Source organism: Ammodytes marinus (assembly GCF_949987685.1).
Source record: "Ammodytes marinus genome assembly, chromosome: 19".
NCBI classification, from domain to species: Eukaryota; Metazoa; Chordata; class Actinopteri; order Uranoscopiformes; family Ammodytidae; genus Ammodytes; species Ammodytes marinus.
This window is the reverse complement of record NC_137223.1, coordinates 2408941-2436074: the sequence shown is the minus strand read 5'-3', so window position 1 is coordinate 2436074 and position 27134 is coordinate 2408941. Positions and strand designations below refer to the sequence as shown.

General features: G+C 41.3%; 2 protein-coding genes across 5 annotated transcripts in view; both read left to right on the top strand.

Annotated features, from left to right (window-relative positions):
• Positions 1-17458, top strand: part of nt5dc1 (5'-nucleotidase domain containing 1) — a 71068-nt gene extending 53610 nt beyond the window's left edge. For both annotated transcript variants that reach the window (XM_080047555.1, XM_080047556.1), the window contains 5 exons: positions 1909-2006; positions 8335-8456; positions 15011-15169; positions 16507-16675; positions 17184-17458. In XM_080047555.1, the coding sequence (XP_079903681.1) occupies positions 1909-2006; positions 8335-8456; positions 15011-15169; positions 16507-16675; positions 17184-17296 (661 nt within the window). In that variant the 3' untranslated portion in view covers positions 17297-17458. The remainder of the gene's footprint in view (positions 1-1908; positions 2007-8334; positions 8457-15010; positions 15170-16506; positions 16676-17183) is intronic.
• A 2541-nt stretch (positions 17459-19999) lies between these two features.
• The window catches only part of dse (dermatan sulfate epimerase), a 28804-nt gene continuing 21669 nt past the window's right edge, over positions 20000-27134 (top strand). The window contains exons 1-2 of one of the 3 annotated variants that reach the window (XM_080047423.1): positions 20000-20180; positions 24569-25032. In XM_080047423.1, the coding sequence (XP_079903549.1) occupies positions 20151-20180; positions 24569-25032 (494 nt within the window). In that variant the 5' untranslated portion in view covers positions 20000-20150. Of the gene's footprint in view, positions 20205-20558; positions 20653-24568; positions 25033-27134 lie in introns of those variants that run through there. The other 2 variants (XM_080047425.1, XM_080047424.1) reach the window with 2 other exon arrangements.

Sequence of the window (27134 nt, the reverse complement as noted above, 5' to 3'; positions counted from 1 at the left end):
ATTACTTTCATCAAAATAACAGGAAATATGGATTTGGTGTTCTCAATAGATCTTCTTGTTTTCAATGCAGCTCATTACACAGCAGGAGGTGAGATGGTATGGCATAATGACTGAGCTAGGCTTAAGGCTAACAAAAGTAGGCTATATAATATAATGGTCACAGTTATGGCTCATGGTGCAATACATTTTATAATAGAAATACTGTATCTTTATAGGTATTTATTTAGCCTATATTAATATCAATAGAACTAGAGCCTACTACTGTAGATTGAAAAAAGTAAATTGAGCCTCAAAAACTTGTTTCATGCGTTCTGGCGACTTAAAAGCACGAACAAGTTGTTCACATCATCATCAACTTTTGCCTTTTTTAGTTGTTCCAAAGAATAGCCGCGGGAACATATTCTCAACAGGGGGTGCTGGAAAAAAAAGCTCAGCCTGCACTTGCCTCGCAACTCCCTACATTGATAAATACAAACTTCACCAATGTAAAAGTGTTACAAGCAGCGGTGATGTTTTTAATATAAGACTGGGGGTTTCCCCTACAAATAGGTCGTAAAAAGTCAGGTCGTCTTATACGTGGGGTCTAATATTCGGCGTCCAGTAAGGGAATGCCCGTTACCAGAGCGATCATTCAGCTTAAGGGTCTGTGTCCACCTTGTTTCTTTTCTTTTTTTCGGGTGGAACACTGGTTGTGCGCTCTGAAGCAGCTGGGACGTGCGTTTTTGCGCTGGGAGAGAGAACGCGGTGAGACTATAGTAGGCTATAAAAAGGCACGGGAAATCGCCAAAGAGCTCAACACCCCCAGCATTGGATTCAAAGCCTCGACTCATTATGTTGGGAGTCGACGTGTGTGTCAGAGGCATGAATCGACAAAGCGATCAACTCTTATTGTGACTTTTTTGCTGCAGCACTTGTAGTGCTGAGGAGAGCTTGCCAACTCTGCTGTCCTTTACGCACCATCACTGCCGCCGTTATGTTAAGATTTCATAATTTGTGTGACAGCAGGCTGGGACTCGCTCCGAGGGGCTGCTCCGAGACTGACCGCCTCTTAGTGCTTTGAGACGGGGAGGGGCTCGCGGCAGCACCCGCTGCTCGTTGAGCACAGTAACTGCAGAGTGATACGTGCTTTCACGTCAGAGTCTCCAAACACCACAAACGTTTTCAATAACTTGGGCAGTGAGACGGAAGCCAGTAGGCTAGCGCATCTTTGGAATCAATTGTAGCAGCAAATCGAGTTTTCTTCTCCTCAAGCAGTAACATTAGCGCGGGTTTTTTTCTCCTCTCCTTTCGCGGTGTTGGCCAATTTGTATAAAAACAACAAACCAGTCAATTTCGGGTTAAAATGCATTGTAACGCGCGTTTCTGAGCTTTGTACCGCGTTACACATTACCATTTTTTTTGCTGTAATGCCTTACATTACCGCGTTACAGCAAAACGTAATGCATTACAGTAATGCTTTACTTTACGTAACGCGTTACTCCCAACACTGCTTACTACACATTAGTTATTTTATGATGCAGATAAAGTAAAAGTAGAAGCTGCTACCCCACCCCATAGTAGTGTTTGTCCAGTACCTGGAAGCTGCGTTTCTCTCACTGTATATGGAAGATTCAATGGAATTTCTCCTTACAAGTGCTGCTACAGATAATACTCGGGAATTCTGTGGGAGTGTATACTGCTTTCTCAAAGTGTTTACTTAATTAATCTACGTATTTCCTCAGAGGCCCCCGTATGTGTACACTGTTTGTGGCTCTATGTTTTCCATCATCCGTACAAACTGTTTAGCCTTGATTGAGCTATTTGTTGCTGGTGTAAGTCAGTGTGTTTGGATGCTGTCCAGGCATTGTCCTTCACACAGACGCCAGGCGCCTATCACAGAGGTTAATGTTGTTTCTCTGGCTGCTGCAGGAAGGATTTCGAAGAACTATTCGACGTGATCATCACCAATGCCCTGAAGCCCGGGTTCTTCTCCCTGGTGCCCCAGCAGAGGCCCTTTAGGACCCTGGGTGAGTTGACCAGCTGCTCTATCAAGCCCCACACTTTACTCTATCATGCACTCACTCATTTAGGCTTCTTACACATGGTGAAAACACCCATAAAAAGTTCCCAAAGCATGGACAGACATCTTCAATTCATTTCTTTGGTATGGCCAATCAAAACCAAAGATATTTAATTACCAATGGTTATCAAACAGATAAAAATAACAGAAATTAACATTTTAGGAACTTTTAACACACTGTTTTGGACGTCGTGAGAAGATAATAGGTGTCATATATTTGACATAATAATGATACAATTAAATTTAAGGGGATAATTGTGCTCCAGACATTCTATTCTTAATCCCTAATAACATCTTCAATTTTAAATATTTTTATTTTTAAACATAACAGCAGTTACTATCGCAAGACAGTATTTTGTCCCGCTTCTCAGGAATCACTGATATATATCACACGTCATGGTTCAGGGGGATTTGTTTTCCGTAACACTCTCTGCCTTATATTTAATAACAACAGTGTCCGTGAAGAGCTTCCCAGTGTATTGTGGTGACTGAGAGGTTTTCAGGTCTGGTACCACAGAGACATGTGCTCACTGTTTGTATCAGCGCTGTCACCAGAGAGGCAGCACAGATTAGCAGGGCAGATCAATTTGTCAAAAACTAGTTCTATGAGATTTAGATTGATCACCTCATCTCACTCTTAAAAAGGAAAGTACTAAGCATATTCCCAGAAATTAGGAAGGCTCATATTTTTCAGTGTTTTTAACATAACACATTTTTTTTTGTATATTTCATGGTCTCTCTTTATAATCATGATACTGTTTCTGATTTTTTTTTTTTACATTTTCTTTTTTCTTTTATATCACCAAATACTAAGTTCCATTCCCCTCCATTGTATTAAGGTAGAAGAATGCATCTCACAGACACAGACCCTCTAATAAAGCAGCGCTGCTTAGATAGTGTTCACTGTATGGTACATCTTGTGTTATATTTGTATATGGTATTTGGAAACAGATGTCGGTCCAGCTGTGATCTTCTCTAAACGTAACTTGAAGATTTCAAACAGCTGTTTTTTCTGTTAGTGAGATTGATATCAGCTGCCAACATTTCATTGGCTGGGCTCCTCCTGGCCCATGACTCCAGTTACCTTCCCCGGGCCCAGGCATCTGATCCTGGATGCTGGTGTTGAAGGTGTGCACTGGCAGCACTCGCCTGCTGGAATGCTCCCACTCATCTGGATTGTCTCTGTGCCAGCAATAACACTGGGGATACATTATGTGTGAAGACACCATGATCCACTCTCTGAAATATCACTCTCATCTCTCTGCCTCCTCGCTCTTCAACCACGTTTTGCCACGTTGGCAGAAAAAAAACATCTGCATTTCCTCCTTCTCTGGCCTCCGAACACAGCGGCCTCTCCTTTTTTTAGTTGGAACATCACTTGTTATTCTGAACTCTTCACATTTCTCTGTTATAATAGATTTTATTGAGAGGAATTTAAAGCATTTGTAGAGATGACTACAGCTCTAAATCAGGGATTCAGAACTTTACTATACATTGACGACTTCATGAAGCGATCAGTGGCTGCCTTCCCCTGAGGGAATAACGTTAGGTCTGAACGTGGGATCTATTACCTCTTTTCCACGAGGCAGTTTGGTGGCCGGTTCTGAGCCGGTGTGGAACTGGGAACCGCTTAAATCACGGGGAGGATTATCCTGACCAACCAAACCAACTCAAACTTCATGCCCGCCATATTTAAAAACACTGCTATTACAAGACGTAATCAGAACATTATCCCCAATCGAGCAATCACAACAAGCGGCGCAAATACGCTGGATAGCTCATGATTGGCTCACAAGGCAAAGCCAAAATCAAACCTTGTCACCTTGTTGTTTTTGTACAAGTTGACTAAGCAGCATTTTAATTAAAAATTAAATTATAGAGTCAAGGGGGGCTGTGGTGAAGTGGATAGGGAGGTGAACCCCCAACTATAGGGTCGGTGGTTCGATCCCCAGTCTCCCCGCCACATGTCCAAGTGTTCCTGAGCAAGACACCGAACCGTAAATGTCTCCTGATAGTTAGCATGACATGTAACATGTCACACAAAAGTTATCCGACTCAATGATCACTTTTGCTTCACTAGAATGTGTGGTGGTGTGTTTACCTGCACAGTCCTCCCCACTGGCTGTATTTTGCTTTGTTATGGTTTCTTTTGCTCCTTAGGGACGTTTCTAGGCTTAGACCCAAGCTACTCCCTGCAACAAAACAATACCAACAAATGCTACTGTGTAGAATACAGCCAGAGAGAGGAGGACTGTGCAGATAAACACACCACCACATATTCTAGTGGTGCAGAAGTGATCATTGAGAGGGATTGTTTTTGAGTGACTCTTTAATTAATTTTATTCATTCAAATGTTGCATAGTCTGCCTTTTAATGCTAGCTCTAGCATCAGCCGGGAGAGCAGGAATGAGACTCTATAGTCTTGTCATCTTTCAGCAGGTTTGTCTTTTCCTGGATTGTGCAAAAAAAATTTATTATGCAAGTCTGGCCTTAATGATACAGGGTTTAATGTATGTTAATCATGGGTTAATAAATCCAAATGTGTGCTTTTATTTATCCTACTGTTAAGGTTGGCCGGGACTAAGTTATGTGGCAGTGAAAACCTTGTCAAACAGTAATTTAATAATAGGCTGTGATCACAGAGAAAGGTGCTACATGACTCACTTCATAACCTCAGGCTCCGGGAGGTATTGTACATCATTGATTCATTGCAGTGAAAATGCCAAAAACAGATCCTTGTCAAAGCTGCTGCTCATCTGAGCTGTACGGTTCTTCACACTTCTTTCAGCTCCAGACCACATACCACTCATTCCACTTTCTCTCAAAGTCCATCGTCCTCACAGCTGTTGCCACCAGTGTGTGTGTGTGTGTGTGTGTGTGTGTGTGTGTACAGAAGCTCAGGTTTTTCTTTATCCCTGTTCTTTCACTCTCTCCTGTCACAATATTTATAGCATATTTAACCCCAGTTTGAACCTGTGATGGTCCGTACTCTGTAAAACACTAAGATCTCCTCAGTGAGAGTGAGGATGGTATTCTAAGCTGCTGCTGCCGCTCTTAAATACCAGTCAGTCAATTTAAAGACTGTCTGTCTGTGAAGAACAGCCATTACTTACTTGAAGGGGCTCTATTGAATCCTATAGAGCAGCCAAGGGAAGCATACCACAGGAAAAGGCTAGTCATTCACTTAATTAAACATGCTTCACAGCACTTGCCGCAAATAGAAATGCATCATATATGATTGCATGTATGTGTTAGCATTTGCTAGAATCTAGCAAAAATCTTATTTGTCCATTTCACCTATATTGTTCAGACTGGAAAGATTCAAATAAGAATGTTCAAAGGTGAAGCAATAGGAGCAGAGATATGCTTTTAGTAAGTATGGCTCAAACTCCAAAAATGGACTAAGGTTGGGCATTGGGTCCTTCAGATCATTCAAGCAACATCTAATGGCCAATCGAAGATCCAATCGTGTGTGTGTGTGGGTGGTGGGGAGGTGGGGGGGGGGGGGTTGGGTGAGCATGGCCGTATGCAGGGTTCTAGAAATACAGAGGTCCATAATAATCCCAATGTGCTCCCTGAAACCGAGCTTGTGGCACGAGACAGTAATCTGAGTAGTTTTTCCGATGATTTAATTACTTTTGAACGGTAAGTACTTCAGAGTTACTTACTTTTTCTCGTGGAACGGAACAGCTATTCCGTTCCAAATTAGCTGTCCTCTGTGTCACCGTAACCCTAACAAGAGCTTTTCAAGGAGCAATTCATCCTGGAACGTGCATCTTTTCGGGGACTTATAAATACATTCAAAGATCCAATATTGATACTCTTTTGTGTCCATGTTATATGCGTACATTTGCATTAAAAAGAAAAAAACTAGGTGTAAGAAATGGCCAGCGTTAAAGGAATTATTTTATTTTTACAACATATTAGTGTCCAATGTTTTTACAAAACAGAATATGGAGACTAACATTTTGAAAACATTAAATAATGACTTTAACTCTGGCTATTTCCAACACCTAGTTTTGGGGTTTAAAAAAAATGCAAAAGTACGCATAATTAATTAGATATTGCCAAATTTGCATATTCATTCAAACATTTCTGAAAAAAATTGTAATATAAAAAGTATTATCTTAATGTAAGTAATCAACTGCCAACGTTTCATGATGATATCTATAAGTTACAAATGTTACCCTATTGACCTGCAGTGTCCGGCCTCCATTAAAATAGCCTTTACTTTAAGAGGGGATAACCACTATACAGGTCTGTATTTGTGACGGTTCGGTACAAATACGTGTATTGTTACAACCCTATACATTTGTTAAAGGTGCTTTAAGAGGTGAACCTATCGTCTTTGGAAAAAAAACAATCGTTAAACATCCCTTCTGATCGCCAATCAGAACAGGCCTATTCTGGACACTACATTGAATATGTTTGGATGTAGTTGTTTGACATATTGTTACACTCATCGTTTCATGCACGGAATATTAGTATTGGAACAGAAAATGTCCACATATTTATATTTGACAAAGGTATTGGTAAAAGTTAGTAGTAGATTATCAATTGTCTTCCCTAGCTTCCACTGCTCTGTAAAGAAGTTTGAGCATTTCAGCAGGTGATCGAGAGACATGTATCTGCACAGCCTCACGTGATACAATCTCAACTGTATACCTCTGCTTTAGAGCTGTAATGATTCACACTTGTGGTCAGGAGAAGGGAAAAGTGACTGTTGAACAGTAGGTCAGCCTACAGGGAAGAGCAGCTTCTGTGTCTGTCTTTTCTCTATGAAGGGCAATAGGAATGCATTTTAGTTACACAGAAAAAACCGCATTCTCAGTCTGTGTCGTCTGATCTTTTTTCTTAAAAAACAAACATAAATCTGGCCAAAAATCTGAAAAAACCTCAGTCATTATTCATGAGCTCAGAATGGTTGAATGCATTGCTGTGTGGTTTGTTAACAGGCTAAATGTGAGGGTTTTGGAAGTGTTCCTGGCTGACACGTGGTGCGTAGCAGGGTTGGACCGGGACATAAGGGCCATGGCTGGGTCTGCTCTGCTTTCACTCACAGCCCACTGGGGAAACTCATAGATAGTAAATAATATGGATGTAGCATCCGGGCTGACCTCAGTTATTCACACGGCATCCAATAATCCTGGTTTGTGCGCGTCGCCATTTTGTGAGGGGGAGGGAGATAGCTGACGTAATACCTCCGAGGCAAAGTGAGGGACAACGGGCGGAGAGCTGTCACTCAAGAGATTGCGCCAATACATTTTAACCTCCGATAAAATAAAAACTAGCGTGGTCCTAAAAAATTCACATGTTGTCATGGAGATATGACCTAAACATACAGACTAACATGGTTTTGTGGCCCAGGCTGTAAAGGTTTATTAAGACTTTGAAAACGGCCTGTCTAACAAGTGAGTCAAAGAAAAACTGCTCGGTCTTGGCACCACGCCCTAGTGGCACTTCCGGTTACTACAGTTGTGGTCACTTCCTTATTGGATGCTGGTAAAAATCGCTGAGGTTGGGGCTTGGGGAAACTCCACTGCTCAGTTGAAGGGATAGCTGCTGGAATGCAATACACACAACTTCCACACCTTTGAATATAGTTACTACCCAATATCTCAAGGAAACACCCAAAGTAGCTTCAATTACACCTTTTGTTAAACATAAAGGTGGTCTGTATTTATTCAAACTTTTATGGACCATAGATAGTCTCGTGGGATGGAAATATTCATTAAGTTGTCAATCTAGCTTCAACGGACAGAAAGTGGAATGAGCCTGGTCTGACTGACAACTACATGAACCAATCACAAGCTGCCTTCCACTATAAGGGGCAAACTTTAGGTCAGAACGCAGGTCATTTTCTGACCTGGTTCCTCCCCATGGAGATTGGGGAAATTACAGAGTGATCTGTGAGAGAGAAACTAATGTGAAGCTTGCAAGATCAGGCTGGTCTCCCCAGGCTATCAGTATCCAGTAATCCACAAAAAGAAATAAATAAACAAAGTCTGTAAAATAAAAATAAATTATCCTTTATCCATCCAAACCTGTGCCAGTCCCTGACCCCCCCACACAGGGAACCACCACTGCTGTACAGGAAGTATTGAAGTATATAATTGACACTCTGCTGTTGTGTTTTCCCTGTGGGCCTGCTGGTGAGTTCTGTGGTGAGGTGTGTAGCTGACGCTGCTCGGCGAGGCTGTGTGGTCATGTAGCAGCTGGCTGCAGTGTATCTGATTCTCTCTCTCTCTCTCTCTCTCTCTCTCTCTCTCTCTCAGTGAACGATGTGGAGGAGAGCGAGGGCCTGCCGTCTCTGGACAAACCGGGCTGGTACTCCCAGGGGAACTGGCCCCATCTGCACCAGCTGCTCAAGACCATGACAGGCAAACCAGAGCCCAAGGTAAGGCCAGCCACCCACCCTGTGCTGTATGTATGCAGAGGTGTAATGTTACAAAGTACATTAACTCAACTTACTGTACTACAAGAGCACATATTATGCTGTTTCCTCTTTTCTGACCTATACATGTTGTTAAAATGTTTTAAAGTCATGCTAAACGATACCAAAGTGTCAAATAATGACTTACATGCATCTAGACGTATTCCCTGCTTACTGTCTGGGGTGGCTGTGCACAGCGCTCAACAATACGGTGCCGTTCGCGGCACACTAGGGCCTAATATCCTGCATCTCGCTACGTGTTCAACACGGATTTCCATGTATGTTTATGCTGCTACATGTTCAGGCGGATTAGCGGCAGAAAGAGCGGACAGTGAAGCTAGGGGACGGTGCCTGTTGCCACGAGGGAACCTGGCCAATCAGAGCAGACCGGTGCAGAGGGCAGACGGGGGTCTTAAAGAGAGTTCTGTTTAGGCTATAAACAGAATTTCTTCACAGAGAGGCTATGAGACGAAATACAGCAATACCAGTGTGAGAAATAAAAAGGGATTTTTGGACCCCACAAACAGTTTCTAGTACAGTCACATAATAAAAATCTTAAATCCGAAAAATAGCATAATATGGGATGTTTAAGTACAGGTTGTAAGCACTTGTACTTTACTTGAATATTTTCCTTTTCATGACACTTCATTCTACTCCTCTACAAATAAAATATTCTTCCACCAAGAAAAAAAAACTGACTTGCAGTCCCATACAGAATGATTGTACATTAATGCATGGGTAATAATAACATCATATCTAATAGTAGAACAAGAAACATCTGCATTGAGAAAACTTTTACTTTTAATATTTACAGTACATCTGAGTATTTTTACTGTTTGTTTTTGTACCTTCACATCTTTGAGCCTACATTACAGACGAGCTAAATACTTAATACTGTGGTATTGTAATAAGTGACTTGTAACTTGTAACAGATATTGTTCTGGTTAGGTATCTCTACTCTTTCTCAAGTATGTTTTTTAGGTATACTCTTTACACCACTGGCAGTGTGTTGGCTGAACAGCATCCTTGGCTCGCTTTGAGGTTGACTCTGACTTGGGTTTTTTGGTCGAAAGACATGAGGGCTTGACGTTAAATCATCTGAGCGGGATTCACACTGGTGTGATGGAGAGGGGGAACGTGGCCCTTGGCATGACAGCAGACAGGTCCGCTGTGTGCCAACATGCTGCGAGCTCACTGATAGCGAGCCTTGCCAACTTCCTCTCACACTGCTCTCTGTATACAATGCAGCCCATTCAAAGACCTTTGTTATTCATCTGTGTCTATGATAGACATCGAACATCAAAGTAAAAGAAGATACACTTTTTCTTGTTAACGTGACAAGCACTACTTTCATACAGCACATCTCCACTGAAAATGAGCTGATTGTAAAGAACAAAGTTAAAAAATAAATAGATATTTTTCAGCCTGGTTCTTTTTTTCTGATTTTAAGCATTCCTATAATTTATAACAATAATAACACGAATAATAATATACAGTATATACAGTATTATATATATAAATATATAAAACTTTACCTGGCCTATGATGCAACAACCAGCCAATGAAGTTAAGGCAAGTTACTACATCATCGACTTTCATTATTAAATATTGAGAAATGACGATTACGTTATCGGACGTTTTTTACGTAATAGCTGCTACACATGGTCTTCAGATATGGCAACAGAAGAACAAGTGATTGAAAGAGTGTATCAATACTTTACTGACACAGCATCTGTGACAGATCCTAAGAGTCTGTTGTGGTATTCTTATATGAATAAATAAATAAAGCTGCAGCCAAAGACATGAGCCCAAAGCTACATAGTTCAAATAGAAGAACATAACGCATGGCATAGTGAAGGAAAATTGCTGAATCATCTTTGCCCTCAGCAGTCTGAATTTGAGCCAGCCACAAAATCTCACATTAGACAGTCTAGTGAAAGCTGCTTGGCATACACTTTCTTTACATACCGGGATGCCTCATCCGCAGGGAAAGTCTATCAAATATTGCAAAAGGTCGAGAGTAAGCTCAGGAGAAGTGTGATAAAGTTTTTGAAAAAATTCCCCTATGAAGGTTAGTGATACATTTTCCAAAATTGTTGGGAACCCCTGAAAACCGCAGGTCCAAGCCAACTGTCAGCTGATGCAAATATTGAAGATTTTCGTGTGACAGCCCTATATATAAAAATGCCTACTGGATTTGTTGTACATTTTATTCCTGACCACAGTCTTCTTCTTATTAACCCCAAGGAATTACATCATGTCTGACTTAAAAAGCCATCATGGTCAACCATCAATCACTGACACAAGTTCAGTAGTCCAGTGCAACTGAGTAAGACCACTGTTAACCAGAATTTTATATTCCAAAAAAATTCTAAGTCATGCTTATTATTTTTATTATTGGGTTATTTTATGACTTTGTCAGATAGCAAATCTAGTGAGATGGTGAGATAGATGAATAGCACGATTGACAGCTAAAGTTTTGTTGGTTTGTCTAGTGTCTGTGCTTGCAAATGAGTGTAAAGCTTGTGGATATGGTAGTCTCCAGCAGTACTACAGTAATAGAAAAAGGAAACATGACGGTTGAAAAAAAAATTATGTTACAGATCATGGACATAGCCTACAACATCACCTAAGGGCATGTTCACACCAGCTTTGTTTAGTGTGGTTGAAACAAACCCTGGAGCGTTTAAGCCCTTGGTGCGGTTCATTTGGCTTGGTGGGAAGGCAGTCCCACTCCCAGACTCTCATGCACACTAAACAACCGGACTCTGCTCCGCTTGAAAGAGGTGGTCTGGGGCCGCTTGAAATTTAACTCTTGAGCGGATCCTCGCTGACGTGAACCCCATCCGCACTAATCACAGGAAGCGTAGTATTAATGCATAATTTCGCCGTCTTTTGCATAATATCTTTCATTAAATGCACGTGTCATTAAGTTATTTAGCGTTGGAGCATACCGCCATGTGCTCCGCCCCCGCTACAGTCTTCTGATATTGTAATGTAGGCTGACAGAGTAAAGTAGCACTACATTAAATACATTCTGGCTCTTACAATTTGCGCACCACAAATAACCGACTGATGTTCTGTTATGTAGGCGATGGTTTGCGAGTGATTTTCATTTTTACACGCCAAACTGTCTGACAGCATTTCCGTGCACATCACTTTTATTTACAATATAGTCCGTTTGAGTTTTACCTTTGTGAACTTAGCTCCACCCCCCCCCCCCCCCCACACACACACACACAAACCTTTTATATACTATCTATAACAGAAACACACACTCCTCCTTCTCACACACACACACACACACACACTCCTCCTCCTCCTCCTCCCAGCCCTGTGCTCAATGCCCCCTCTGTTCCCCAGCCACGTGGAGAGAAAGCTCCATTGGAATCCAGTGTCAAGCAGCAGCACTTCCAGCTGCTTCAAACACTCTTGAGAGGTGACCTGAGGCACTCTGTGTTCTCACTCCCCTCCACTTTCACCTGACAGTCCGTAATGCAGGTGGGCTGAATAGAGCCACTCTGGGCCCGATAAACAGCCTTTCAGCACAGCGGAGATGATGGAAGCCCCACACTCACAATGTCAAGTGGTTGTTGCTGTTCGCTTTAATCCAGGAAAATACCCCCTATCTTAACCCCTTTTTCTTATTATTGATCTTTTATTGAAAATGAAGTCAAAAAGTCTTAAAGTTATGTCTAAATTTAACTATTTTGTGACGACTTAACTTTTATTACCAACCTTTTTTATTATACAGTATATATAGGCTTATATTTTGACACACTGCACAAGAAGGTAGGCCTACATCTACTTCACTGCTACACAGTTATTAACATTAACTTTCACTACTTAAACCCAATTGCGGTCCAGCCATATACTAGGTAAATTCACCTAGTCTTGTTTTGGTTGAATCAATAACTTGAATAACTATTTTTCTTTTAAACTAGAAGGGATACCTGAAGTATTCTGCTTGTATCAACTGCGTTGAACACATATGTATGATCTCAGTAAAATGGCAAAGTAGGTCAAGACCCAAGAGAAACATTTAAGACTAAATGACAAAATGGGGTTTTTGCCGTGCTGTCTTATTGGCCCCATCCGCTCCCTGTGCTCCAGGCCCCACACAGTGTCTAGCACAATGGGTTCATTAAGGCCCTCTGCGTGCCTACAAGCTCTGTTTACCTGGGCCTGGCTTTAGCTTTAACTGCTCCTCATGAGTGACGGCCTGATAAGAGACGGGGGTCCAGACACTGCATGTCTTCTTCAAGCTGCAGTAAGCTGTCTCTAATAGCAGGAGCATGGGAAACAGATACATTCATAGCAGTGAGCTATATCAACACTGAGACATCCAACAGAAACACACAGCCACTGAGAGGCCTTGTCTTTAAACTGCCCTCTTTCAGGTTGGGCTTCTCAGATGTCCCACATGTTCTTCACCATCCACTTGTTTAGACCAGCTCTTCATCATTTAACTGAGGAGTCATGAACATGCTTGCCCTCTAAAGTCTAGTGGGTTTGACCAGTGTGAGTGCTCCAAGTACGGTACACTTCCTCGGCCATGGCACAGTTGGTAGAGGTGTGCTTGGGCACAGTACAGACTCTGCCAAAGGGTTCACATTGGTCTGATGTGGAAGTGGAATGTTTGCTAAAGCTGATGCATGTGTATATGAACTACTGGGCAGCTTAGATTCTTTTGATGAGCAAATAATTGTTCTTAGCTAGGGTCAAGGATAAAAGACAACAATTAAGGCTGCATTTACAAGCAATAATTACCGCACACAAAATGATGCTTTCTTTAAATCATTCAGAGGCTCAGGTTCAGGCAAATGCAACTGTATCCATCCACAATTAATCTCTTCTGTGATTGGCTGCTGCTTCTGTGCTGGAATCCCTGGCCTCTGTAAATATTTATCATAGTGATCCGATGACTCTGGCAGCAGCAGCAGCAATGAGAGTTCCAGGGCCTTTTGGGGGTACGGAGACCAGCTGGGGGGAAGTTCTGGGAAAATGCAGTTGGAAATGTGATTCCTGCCCCGTCCCCAACCCCACAGGCCTGGCTTGCAGCAGGAGACTGCCCACCCCCCCTCTCTCCCCATCAGCTTAGTCTAGTTTGTTTACATGAAGAAGAGACACAGCACAGCACTGCTCTCTGTGAGGGGGAGGGACTAAGACGCTACTGGAATGCCTTACATCCTCTTTATGGCCTTCTGACTCCTGGTAGAGAAGTTTGATTTAGTTACATATCACAAACACACAAACAAACCAACCAGGTGTGTGTGTCAGTGTTATTTGTTATGACTAGAAGAAGGATTTACATAATGAAGCTTGCATAAAGCTTTACGTTTTTCTGATTCAACTTCATTGTAAAGATTGCAGGTGATGATAAAGAGAATGATTGACAGTGGGTGGCTCCCCCCAAGGTACACCAGTGAAGTTGTAGTAATGGCAGTATTCATAAATGTCAATAGCCAACTCATTTACTGATGTCTGCACTCACACATGAAGTCATTTTCTAAGCATGCTTCTTCAATTTTCAGTATTTCTATGAACCGGCCCCTGGTCTTTTAATTCCAAGCCTCTTCTCACTGTAAAGCCGGCCTTCTGTGTCTTGTCATTTTTAATATCCAGCATTTTCCTGTCCTCCCTCCCTTTCCTCCCCCATTTGAAAGGAATAGAAAAATAAATGGTTGCTGAGATTGAAATCTTTTAGCGGTGGTGTGTGCCTGCTCTTCAGATATATGGAATGTGTCTCTTTAAAAGGCCTGCCTCAGCTTGCTCATCTTTCCAGACGTGGTGGACAAAAGACATGTGATGGTCAGAGAGAGGTTGAGATAGGATTTGCAGACTCTTCGTGTCTGGTCTAGTTCACCCTTGGGGGGGTTAAGACATATGCCAGCTGACTTTGACTGGCTGTTAAAATACTTCCACTGAAGTTCAACTTTAACACAGCTATCCTTTAGATCAGTGGTCGTCAACCGGGGATCCGCGGCCCCAAGGGTTCCCCCAAAATTATTTGAAATGAAAAAAAATATATATACTATATAGGCCTATTTATATTTAGATAAATGATTTTGAGTAAACTTCAAGTATTAATAGGCAATAATAAGCTATGTTTTGAAAAACCGATTTCCGAAATGAATGATTCCCGGTAGTAATGATGCCAGAGCCCAACGTGATGTGTCTAACGTTAGACACCATTAATTAGAAAGCAAATAATTGACTACAACGTTAGGTTGTTATAAGAATGGATCGCTTTGTAACAATAACTAGGCCTCAAGCTTAAAATGCAACACCTAATCAATGATAATAATAGACCACTAATAATTATGTATCAATGTTTTATCAACCAGAAACTCAATAAGTTGAGTGTTAAATAGGTTAAAAGAGGTCAAGAAAAATATATTAGTGTATGGTAAGGCTTAAAATGCAACACTTTTCCATTTATTTCTTTGTTGTCTGGGGTTCCCTGTTCTGTTTTTCTATGGACCAAGGGTCTGAACTCTCTGTGTCCTCCCCTGCAGGTGGTGTATTTCGGAGACAGCATGCGGTCAGACATGTACCCAGCCAGCAGCTTTGGGAAGTGGGAGACGGTGATGGTCGTGGAGGAGATGGAGGGGGAGGGCGTCCCCAGGGCTAACCAGGCCCAGGCCGAGCCCACGGAGAAGAAGGGAAAGTTTGAGGTGAGTTCACTGGAGCATCTGTTTCCCCTTTTAGCAAGCCGTTCCCCCTCGCCTCAATGCTAGCTCCCCTCACAACTCACAACTCCTCACTCCCTAACCCAGACCCCCATACCTAACCCCACCCCCCTTTTTAAAGATCACTCCACTCGGTTTTAGGTCGAATTCTCCTTTTTTTTGGCCCTGCCCCTTTCCCCCTCAAAAGAGAGTGTTAAGGGGTATGAGTAAAATAAAATAAAACTAGCAGTAGCAGTAGTCACAGACAGTAGTGCATGCAAAATGTAATATTTCCTGTGCTTATTTGAGTCCATTTTTAGGCCTGGAGTTGATTCCAGGAGTGGTCAGTTCTCTACATGTCATTCCCCTCCTTTCAGCTCTGTCTCTCCAAAATATGTTGAGTGAAAAATGCCCAAAAATCCATTAAAAAAATAATTATGATTACATTTTGAACCTGAAAATTTGCACAATATGTAACTATTAGAGTAGCTAACAAACAAGATACATTTTTAAATGATGAAAGGAAATAGCTTAATAGAAAGAAATATGCTTGTATCTGCTATTGCTAGCTTGCAGATCAGCTCCATAAGTAGATGAAGCCGGATGAGAACATAACCCACACTGATAAAATCTTGATGTTTGTGAAAAAGATGACTTTCTGCTAATAAACCCTTTTTTCATTTGTCAGCATGGTCTCAAATCTCCATTCTGATGGTGAATACTAGTACTTCTGCAGCGGTCCAATCATAGGCATGCATTTAAACTGTGGGTAGATAGGCATACTAAGGCGCAGTACATTTGGCGATGGGTTTAAGCCCCTCATCTGTGTTGAATCAGGTCAGAGGTTTCTATTATACACGTCCTAACAAATACTTCCGGGAATCCTACTTAGTTTTTTGTTCCCTTTCAAATATTTTATTGAGTGATATAGTATAAGGTAAACCCTCAATGACAAAATGATAATTTTTTTTTTATCCTCTCTGAGAATTAGCCAATATTGCGCAAAGCACAAATGTATCATTTGTGTTCGTGAGGTGTGTAACCACATACTACTTAGAAACACCACATCCTGTTTTTTATGATGTATCAGATCTTTTCGATAAAATGTCTTGATGTTATCGCCGGGGGTGGGGGGGGGGTTTCTTTGGAAACAATGATTCATGCAGTAGTCAGAATAACCCACAGTGAGAGCTGCTTGGGGTTTGAAGTCTCACTGTATTCCCCCTGGGTGCTCGGGGGCAGAATTCCCATCTCCTTTTATCAGGTCTGCACATGTCTATATGATGAATCCTAACAAACACAGTTACATACTTTTACTCTGTGTGTGTGGACTGTCTCAACAGGCTCAGGGCATGAAGGCACCGTCTGCTGCGTCCGAGCAGTGGGGCTCCTACTTTGTGGATGCGTATGGAGGCGGAGGAGGAGACCAGGAGAGCCAGAAGCTGACCTGGTGCTGCCACTGCATCCACCAGTACAGCGCCATGGCCATCCCCAGTGTGGAGCACATAGCAGGTGTGTGTGGAAGGAGATCAAAATGTGTGGCCCTAATTACAGACAACGTTACAGTCGACCAAGATAAGAAAGGCCAGGTCCAAATAATAGCAATGGTCACAATCATAATAAACTCTAAAAATGCTCTTTACAACTTGAAGATCCAGTGTGTACAACACCAATTCCGAAAAAGTTGGGACGTTTTATAAAATGTGAATAAAACAGAATGTGATAATTTTCTAATCCTTTTTGACATGTATTCAATAAATAGCAGTACACATACAGTACATCATATACTGTTTCAACATCACCCTTTCCTGTCATGTGCTTTTGACCTCTGTGTACGAGACCAACAGCAGCTGCTCTCTTGAGTCCAACATCCTGATTGATTACTACCTGCTGTTTAGAACAGAGTGTGCCTTTCAACCGAGTGACGAATCATTACTGTTACATACAAACGGCCCTGCGCATACTATATAACTAGATATCTTGCAGTTGACTCTCCTGTCTCATTTGTTCCTATTTGTAGATCTCCCTCTGGATTACAAGTTCCCCAGGTTTTCTCCTGACAAGCCGTGCACCACGGGTTACTACCCCAGGCCCCCGGATTCTCTGCTGAAGAGGTGCCAGAGTCTGTCGTAAAAAATTTAAAAAAAGTCAAAATGTCCTCCCCTTACCCATCTGCCTCAGGAGAGGAAAGTGTCACCATCTTTAGCCTGTAGATTCCCACCTGACCACCGTCGCCACCATCACCATCTGTGGAACACAGGAAGCATTTACACTCCTCACCCATTCAGAGAAAACCATGTGAATGTAAGCCACAGTTATCTCTCTGTAATAACGCCTACATTTGAACGTTGTTTCGTGATTTAGTGTACTGTACACGTGGAAATATGACAGATTAAGTGTGTGTCTGCGTACAGTAAAAATAGAAATTGTAGTGTTTTTATTGTTTCTTGTGTGAAGGCCCCCTATTGTTTTCTATGGTAGTGTTTCAAAAATCCATATATTTTTTTTCTTTCTTCCTAAAATCAAGTGAACATTTTACCGTGTGGTTATCCCTATAGTGAATACCTCAAGAATGTGATCTACTGTCAGCTGTACCCATGTGGCCACAGTGCGTTTTGTCCCTAAAAGTCCTTGGGAATCATTGTGTCAGTCATTCTGTATAACACTGTTATTGTGAAGTCTTACTTTTTTATATAGTTTTACTGTATGCATTTTGGTAACCTTAACTTGAGGTTTAAGGTCTAATGTTTATTTCGTGACAGTGTTGTAGAGGGTGTTAATATTCAGGTCATTGTTGTTAAATAAGTGGCACAATGCTGTCCTTTGTGTTGGCTGTTTCAAGAAACACAACTTTGGAAAACACTTAATAATAATTATGATACTACGACTACTACTAATAATAATAATAATGGATGATTAAGACTATGCTAGATGTTCTCTGTATTATTTTTGGTGCAACAGTGACGTGCTCTTTGAGTGATTGTGTTAAAAAAGTGGACTACTTGTGCTTCATACATATGCTGTACCAGATTGAGATATGCGTAAACCGACTTCTGAATGGCTCTTTTGTCGGTGTGCATAGACAAGTTGTGCCATAATGTTAAAAGAACACTTAAGTTTTGGAGAAATCTGTGAGAGGCTGCTAGTTACTTAGCCTAGCTTAGCACAATGGCCTAACCCTCTGTTCAACATAGTCCAAATCTGAATTGATACTTTTTGATAGCAAGCTTGTCACAAAACTACCACGAGTTTCCTTTACCAAATTATATTCTGTCTAAATAACATCACTTTTTTGTAAAGTCTTAAGTGAAAATGAATGATGGATAACAAGTAGCCTTATAGGTTTTAAAAATCTGATCAAAGTCAGCCTACAGCTCTACTTGACCATTACTTTTCCACCCAGTGCCAAATGCAAAATGCTTCTATGTTACTTCTGAGTAACATGGTTTGCCATCATCTTTTCAGCACACAAAGCTAGTTTACTCCATTTTGTGTTAGTGAAAGGAACATTGACAGCCTAGTTTGCTAACGGATAGTAGTAGAACAGTGTCACTTTGCATTATAAAAACACTTAACAAGGTAGGCCTGACCCACGTAGGTTACCGCTGTGGTTGGTCCCAATTCTTAATTCAATGGATAGTTTTAGTTTGAACAAGTTTTACATTAAAAAAGAAAAGATACTAGGCCTACATGTAAATCAAAATAGTATGATGTTTTTTTGGGAAATACTTTTGACGGAGCCAGACTTTCAACTTGGCCAGCTGCTTTGTGCTAAGCTAGGCTAACCATCCATGGGCATATGTCTAGGTATGCTTACCACACAAAGACGATACTGGTTTCAATCTTCAAATGTGGCCCCTAGTCGGCCATTCAACAAGGATTTCCCAAACGTCGGAGTGTTCCTTTTAAGATGACCATCATCTCACAAATAGGGAACAGTTTGTCATTAAATGTAGCTGTTGTGCGGTGTGTGCAAGTGTTTAATGCATACAGCTGTTGTGATTGTAGGCCAACAATTTCATTCTTATTTGACATTGCCTTATGTTAGATTCATTTGTGGTCTTAAGTTCTCTCTTAAAACACAGGGAAAGTTCAATTCTGTGTTTCCAGTGTCGAAGTACTGTCAATGAAATAAAATGTTATACAATTTTATTATTTAAAGTTTTTTTCTCTTTTCTGGTTTACTTTTTCTAGCTTATGCAACTACAAACATTGCACTGTAGGCTACCCACTGAGGATACAGTCAAAATTGATACATGATGACCCGCAGTCATGACAACGGTTAATTTGCGTTAAGGGGGAGAGAAGCAAATGTTTATTTTTTACAGTTAAAGTCGGCTATGCATTTTATCAAATTTTCCCTTTTGTCTAAAACAGATCTAGAACCGCACATTGGACTTCTATTAATGCAGGAAGAAGCAGAGATCTTAAGAGGAACCGAACTCAGTGTAACAACATGTCATTGTTACATTTAGTTTCTATTTATTTTAGAGGAAAACAGCACTTTAATAACAGTTTGGCCTGGAACTTCTATCAGGAGGGGGAAATTATAGGCAAATGACCAAAACTGGGCTAGCTACAGTCTTACAAGGCCAAATTGTCAAAGCTAATGCTGGGGGGTTTTATGCATAGGCTACCATGGACCCATTAACCGAAGGGTGTTATGACGCATCTGTAACAGTCAGCCAAGAGACATTTTGCTCGAGCTATGAAGACGCAGACACCATGGCCAGACTGGAACGTCTTCTATTCACTAACCTACCTGTTAACCTAGCGGAGTGAGTGAGTGGGAGGGCGGCCACTTAATCCATTAGGTCTCCTTTAAGCCCGCCGCCCCTCCTCACTCTCTCCGCCAGCATGACGCTGCCTCCGTACTCGCACATTCTTTCCCTCCGCTCGCAAACTCTGCCTCGACCCTGAACACACAACTTTTCAATCATATTGATAACCCATAGACTACTGTAGAAGGAAACAGTGCGGGAAGATAATGGCTGTCGTGAAGACGGGAACTCGACGGGTATGTGAACGCCGCTTCTGACAGGTAATGTTCAAACGTTTCTTTCACCGCTTACTTAAAAAAAAAAAAGTATTTCGTGGTCGACAGGAACAAGGCTACTTTTGTCCGCGGATTTGGATTATCAATTCCATCGTTAAGTGATAGGCCTATTAGCAGCCTACTGTAAGAAACATCAATGTAATGTGTGTTGGAGGGTGGTATTCTAAAACTAGAAGAGCTGCAGTCGTGTGATGAAACTATTTGATACAGCTGAAAGACCCAAACGAGAAGAATGAGTTGGCAGCAGTTAGTTTGAGAAAGTGAATGTTGGCTCTAATTCATGGCGTTTAGCAGAGGACGCACGCATCAGTGTCTGCACAGGGATAGAAGGAAGGATGTCTTTATGTCAATCTGAAACCAACTTCATGTGACAGTGGAGCCCCGCTGGGAAGCATTCACTGAACTTGATGGGAAGGTATTGCAGATGTGGAATGTAAGTAGTTACATAGCATACTGTAGCATAGGTTGCCTACTACTACTGCAGGCCTACAGGTTTAAGGCACTTGTAGCCAACTTTACTTGAATATTTTCTTTTCATGCTACTTAATAGCCTACTACTATTCAGTGGAAAATATTGAACTTTTCAATGCATTTTCACCAATGCATGTAGGGGCCCTATCTGATAACTTAAGTTACTATATTTAGGCTACTTTATCAGATATAGTGTAGGTAGTTTATAGGCCAACTGTAGTCTACAACCACAGATGAGATGTTAGTCAGTTCATTGATAACTTGATTGACACAAATTAATTAGTGAATATTTTGATTAGGTATCTTTAATGGAAATAGGCCAAAAATGTCATTGTTCCAACTTTTCAAATCTGAGGATCTGATGCTTTTCATTATAAATGTTACCAAGCAAAACAATTAATCTGCTAAAGAAGACGAGAAAAAACTGAATACTTTCAGATCCTCCACCACTAAGGCAGGTTTCCATTACGTTTGGCTAAATGTTTATCACACTGAAGAATAGACCGAAAGCAAATATCACAGCAAAACTACAAGAAGTGTGACTGGGCTGCCAAATTGCATGATATATGACTCAATGTAGCATATGTTGAGTAATGTCTAACTGAGTAACACGCACGCACGCGCATACACACACACACAAACAAACACACTTAACATTACTCTGAGGTCATCCTGTGGTTTTCCCGGGAATAGGAGTCTTAATACTTTACAGTTAGAAACATTCACACGTCAGCTATTTCCCCTAGTAGAGACTCTGGTTTGTTTGAATAGGCTACACTCAATGCACTACGATCGGATAACTTTTACACATTAAAAAAAATACATTAACAATTAACAGGGCTTGGTGTTGGTATTGCCCTTATCAGTACTTTATTTTATTTTTAAATTACCGTATTCATATATGTTTAGGCCTATAGATGAATCAGATTGATACATCAATGCTTTAAAGGAGAGGTTTTGCCTGAATAAAATGCACTGACGTTTTTAAAGTTTTCTGATTTGGTAGTTGGTACTTGTATTGAGTTTTGACACTTGATTTCTGGCATTGTAAAGATGAATTTGACACTTTCTTTATGGATTAACCAACACGTATTTCTATTAAAAAAAAAAAAAAAAAAAAAAAGTCGATTAGAAAGGAAAGGAAGTAAGTCCTCACATTTGACCAGCTCGGAACCTGCACATATGTTTGGCATTTGTGTGTGCTACATTAGCAATACATTTTATTGTAGATAGATTGTTAATTTTTTGTGAAATGTCTGGGTATTAAAAATAAGTTGTCGTTTCAGCACTATTTTATGTACCGAAAGTATAACTAAATGTGAGACTGAATAAATGAAATATGATGTGGGCTAGTGGTCGATGGATATAGCTTTTTTAAGGGAAAATGCCAGTACACAGAGAGCAGGTCGGTCGATACCTGTTATATATTGACAATATCACTTTATTGTTTTGTAGTTTTCTTGCATTTGATAAAACAAAACAACATAATAATAATAACAAATGAATAATTAAATGAACATTAATTAAATAAATGTGGGGATTAAATGTGCATTTTCTATGTGACTTGTTCTTCCCTTGTGTTGGCTCTGTAAAAAAATGCCAAAAGGTTCTTCTGGTTTTCAGTCCAGCGGTCTGTTATTATTATAATAGAACAAAAAAAACAAGTTAAGTTGGGTTAAAACATTTTTTTTAAAGCGCTACCATTGCTCCACAGTAGCAACACTGAAGATGCTGACTGCATTGTCAGACATTATTGGTTTATTTTTTTAATTGGCCTTGTTAGCGCAAATATCGGCGGATACCAATTATCCCAAGATGGCAATAAATTAATCACCCAAGTGAGTGTGAGAATTCTACAGTGATGCTATGTTACATTAAATGTCTTCTGAGAGCACTTCAACATTCCTATTGAGTAGCACAGTCTGGACCTACTAAAAGTCCTTACCAAAATGTTTCCATAGAGTTTTGTGAAACATTTTCAATCAGTCTCATTCAGTTCCAACAGAGCCCTGACCCTGGTCCAGCTCTAGTCTGATAAATGAGTCCAGCGTAGTTTCCATGGTTTTGTCTTGACTAAAACATTGACCGTCCTCATGTTCAGCACAGAGGAATGTGACGCCTCATGAGCTCACATTTCCAAAATTGACTTGAGTAGAGGAGAAGCAGCATATTCTCTCCCTGTCTGTCAGACACAGCACACACAATGGTACATGCACACAGTACATGCACACACTGACACAATGGACTCCAGTCTAGACGCAAGTTTAAAACACCAGCAAAGCGTTTTCCACACCTGGCCTTTGCCAAGAAGAGCTCCGCTAAGGTCATGGAATGAACGGTCATGTTCAGAGCAGAGAGGGTTTGGTTTTGGGTTGGAGGTTGTTTCGAGTCGCCCAACGGGCACATTTCTAACCTCCAGGCCTGCTGCTCGTCTGGCCATCTGTGTGACAAGACAAGACATGCCCGACAATACATCTTGGGAAGTGAAGCGCTGATACAACCTCCAGATTTGGCTAATTCCTGCCTGGATATAATTAGCAAATATTTGAGCCATGTTAACCCAAGAACCCACAGGCATGAAAAAGCATTATTTGATTAAAGGATTGCCCAAGGAAAAGCACTTATTCAGTAGCGGAACACAGTAATATTGGTCAGATTTTAACATTTCTGAATGTCAGTGAATTCAGCCCAATAAGGCTTCAGCCTTTAAGTAAAAATAGCTCCAAAGTTAGCGCTTCTTTTTATTGGAACTTGCGCTTCTTTTCAGGGACATTGTGCAATAAATCCATACTGTTACTAGGGCTGGCCCGAATGCCATTTTTCAGGCTTCGAATATTTGTTGGTTTTTCCGAGCGAATATTCGAATATTCGTTCCAGAAAAACACACCATAAAAAAAAAATAAAAAAAAACGTTAATAATCCCTATACTCCCTGGAACCGATTTTGACAGTATCTGCATATTTTGTTGAAGATTTACGCGCTCGGAGGTGAAGTAATGGATGCGCTATGACACTTAGTGATGTAATATCCTCCTAAATGAGCAATACTACTACTACTACTACTACAATATTACTAACTTTTATATCCAAATATAAAATTATTTGATGACATTATATTGCAGTACTAGCTTCTTGCAAAAAAAAATGTTGAAAAAAAAATTATAAAAAAAAAACGAAGCTCCGAATACTAATTTAAGCTCCGAATACTAATTTTCCGAACGAGTATTCGAATATTCGAATAATTCCGGCCAGCCCTAACTGTTACATCGATTATTGATATTCTTTTTTGTCCTAGTTGATCTATTATCGATCGTTTACTGCTGTAGCTTGGATGCTAATGCGTATTAGCTTTCTCATGAGGCTCTGGAAGAGTATTTCGACCAATCAGAGGTTTGTTTATGTCTGTCCACCAATGGAGGGCTATTCTTATTGCCCAGTTGTTAATGGCTTGAATGTGCATTACAGGCTAGATGTCATACAGGGTTTATTTGACAATAAGTCCAGGCAGACTAAAAATGCTTGAAAATATCTGAAGGCTCAGAGGGTTAAGACAGAAGGTTTTAACGTACTATCTGGAAGAAATTAGAATTTGGAAGAAATGTAAACTATGTGTAAAGGTTGTAACAACCATGACCCCCTATATCATGGCTCGGTACTGGGTATTACTTCTTGACGGTGCTGCTCAATAATGGCCTCCATCAGTATGGTAAGCCTGCATCATCAGGACTACAGCTGTATCTAATTATTCAAGGAATGCTGGGCTTTTGTTAGAAAAATAGCTTGCGCAGAATCTGGGCCGGCTTTCTCAAATCCTTCTCTTCCCCCCTCTTCTCTCTCTCTCTCTCTCTCTCTCTCTCTCTCTCTCTCTCTCTCTCTCAGCTCCTTCAGCGATGCCACAGTGCCCTGTCTGATGAGACCATGAGGACCTACACCCGCGGGGCCCCCACAGTCTTCTTCCTAAGTGTGCTGTGGCCCCTGCTGGCCCCGGTGCTGCTGGCCCAGGAGGTAGACCCAAGCGGAGGGATCCCCTTCATGGGAGGGAACTACAATGGCCATCCCATGCTGTACTTCAGCCAGGGGGAGGTGGAGGAGCTGCAGTACGGGGCGTCGGGGACCCACATGGACATGGCCAAGAGGATCCGCGAGGCTGGAGAGACCATGCTGGAGCACCCAGAGGAGTACCTGCCCCCCTGGAGCCCCGCAGAGTACAGCGCCCGCTGGAACGAGGTGTACGGGAACAACCTGGGTGTGCTCTCCATCTTCTGCCTGCTCTACCCACACAGGGCCGGGGCCCTCGACCTGGCCAAGGACTACATGGAGAGGATGGCGGCTCAGCCTAGTTGGTACATTTTCTGTATTTTTTTTATATTATTTTTGTCTGTTGCATTTGACACAATCAGTATGTTTATGTGACGTTAGAGAAAGTTGATTTATTGTGTTAGTCTGACTGAAAAAAAAAAAAAAACTTGTTAACCGTTGGCCGCTCGTTATGTAATAGGTCAACCGGCAAAGGGTCAAATGCTAACAAGCTGAAAGTGGCTGAAAGAGGGGCTTATCGCCACCTATCATAGTCGAGTTGGACAAACTTTAGTCAATTACTTGATTCCCTTCCCTTGCTTGTATACTGGGACAAGGACAGTAGTCCAATTTGAAAATCCAAAAGAAAATACAGTGTTATTACAATGCCTAGGCTCTTTAAACTGGTATGTAAACAAAGGGTATATAAACAAAGGGGCCCACCTAGCTAGCAACATACCTGTTTACAGAGCCTAAGGTGTGTATTACATAACACTGGATTTTTTTACGGACTGGTAACGGATCGAGGTGATTTTCACTGATTTTCCATTCTCCAGAATTACTTACACCACCTTTAAGTGTGCATGTAAATGTACTGAATGAGATTTGAGGCCACAGTTTGCTTATTGTGAAGGAAATCAAACCCCTCTCCTTAAAGGATTTCCTTCCTTTTTTCAGTTTTTCTCTTGACAGAGAAAAACTAGAAATGCTTTTCCACCCCTAAAAATGCATCAACAGGGTACTAAAGGTGGAGTCAGTGATTTAAAATCTGTGAATATCTCCTCATAATCCGCTACCTGTCCGTACTATGTGTGCGCTGGAAATACACAGCTTAGGCTCTGTAAACTGGTATTTGAACAAAGGGTATGTGAAAAAAGGGGCAGACTGTAGCTAGCAACATGCCAGTTAACAGAGCCTAGGCGGTGTACTATCAACACTAGATTTACTTTTAGTGCACACACAGTACGCACAGGTATAGCAGATCATAAGGAGGTATTCACTGATTTTGACAAAGTGATTTTGACAACTATTGTCTCAAGAATGTTTGACTCCACCTTTAATATGAAATTCCTTCCCCCTCAGCATCATCTCATGTTACTCTGCTCAAGATGCATTGAGGTCCGATAAGTCTGTGGTCCAGGAAATATGTTTGGCAGCTGTTTGCTGAATGGGATCCCCCAAAGGAGGGAAATGAAATGTTCAGATGTGAGTGAGCTGAATAACACACTGCAGTTAGTGACCTGGGTTCAGGGTCCAGATGACTCCATTATGCTCTAACCAGGCTTCCATAGACCCCTTAGTAGTCTTTCACCGTCAGCCCTTCCCTGATGTATTTACATTCACTAGGCCTACTGCTTAAATTCTTTCAAACAGCACAACGTTTCCATCAAACTGATGCTTAGTGTGAGGGAATTGTGGGTCTTTAGTTGTAATATTAATGGTAAAGATTAATAGGTCATATACGCCTATCTTGTGTGTCTATATCTCAGACTCTAGGTCAGCCTTGTAGACTGTTAGGAGACACTTAGGTCAGCTAGATAAAGTCTCCTCTCCTTCTACTCCAGAATGTTATGGTTCACTGTGTTCAGTTCTGAACCAAAACATTGGTACGCTTGGTGCCCGAGCCGGGGAGGGGTTAGAGATAGCGCAATGTTAATACACAGCTCTAAGAATGAGTTTGTCAGAATTGAAGTGCAAGTCACGAGAGTTGCAGTCCGGTTCTCCATGGCCAAGTCTGTAATAAATATTGCTTCATAATTCATCCAAATCTCCTGAAATATTCTTCCACCTGAGTTGACCTCCAACCTTAACAGAACTTCCTTCACACTTAGGACCTGCACTTTTTCAGCTGTCAATCAATGCGTAGACGCCTTGAACCAATTAGAAGCCTCATCTGTTGCTCTAGCTGTCTAGCTCCGGTGCGCCATGACTACAGTTAACAAACCTAGGTTGCGTTCCGAATCGCATACTCTTTATTTTTTCTATTCTACATACTACATCCGACGATAAAAATAATCTAGTTAGGATGCAGTAGGCATACTTTTGGGACATACTTTACTCTCTTATTTTATCATAACATTGCGCCTTGATCTTGCCTCTTGCTTTTATATCCGTCGCATCCCCGTTTGTTTTCATATGGAGGCTTCGT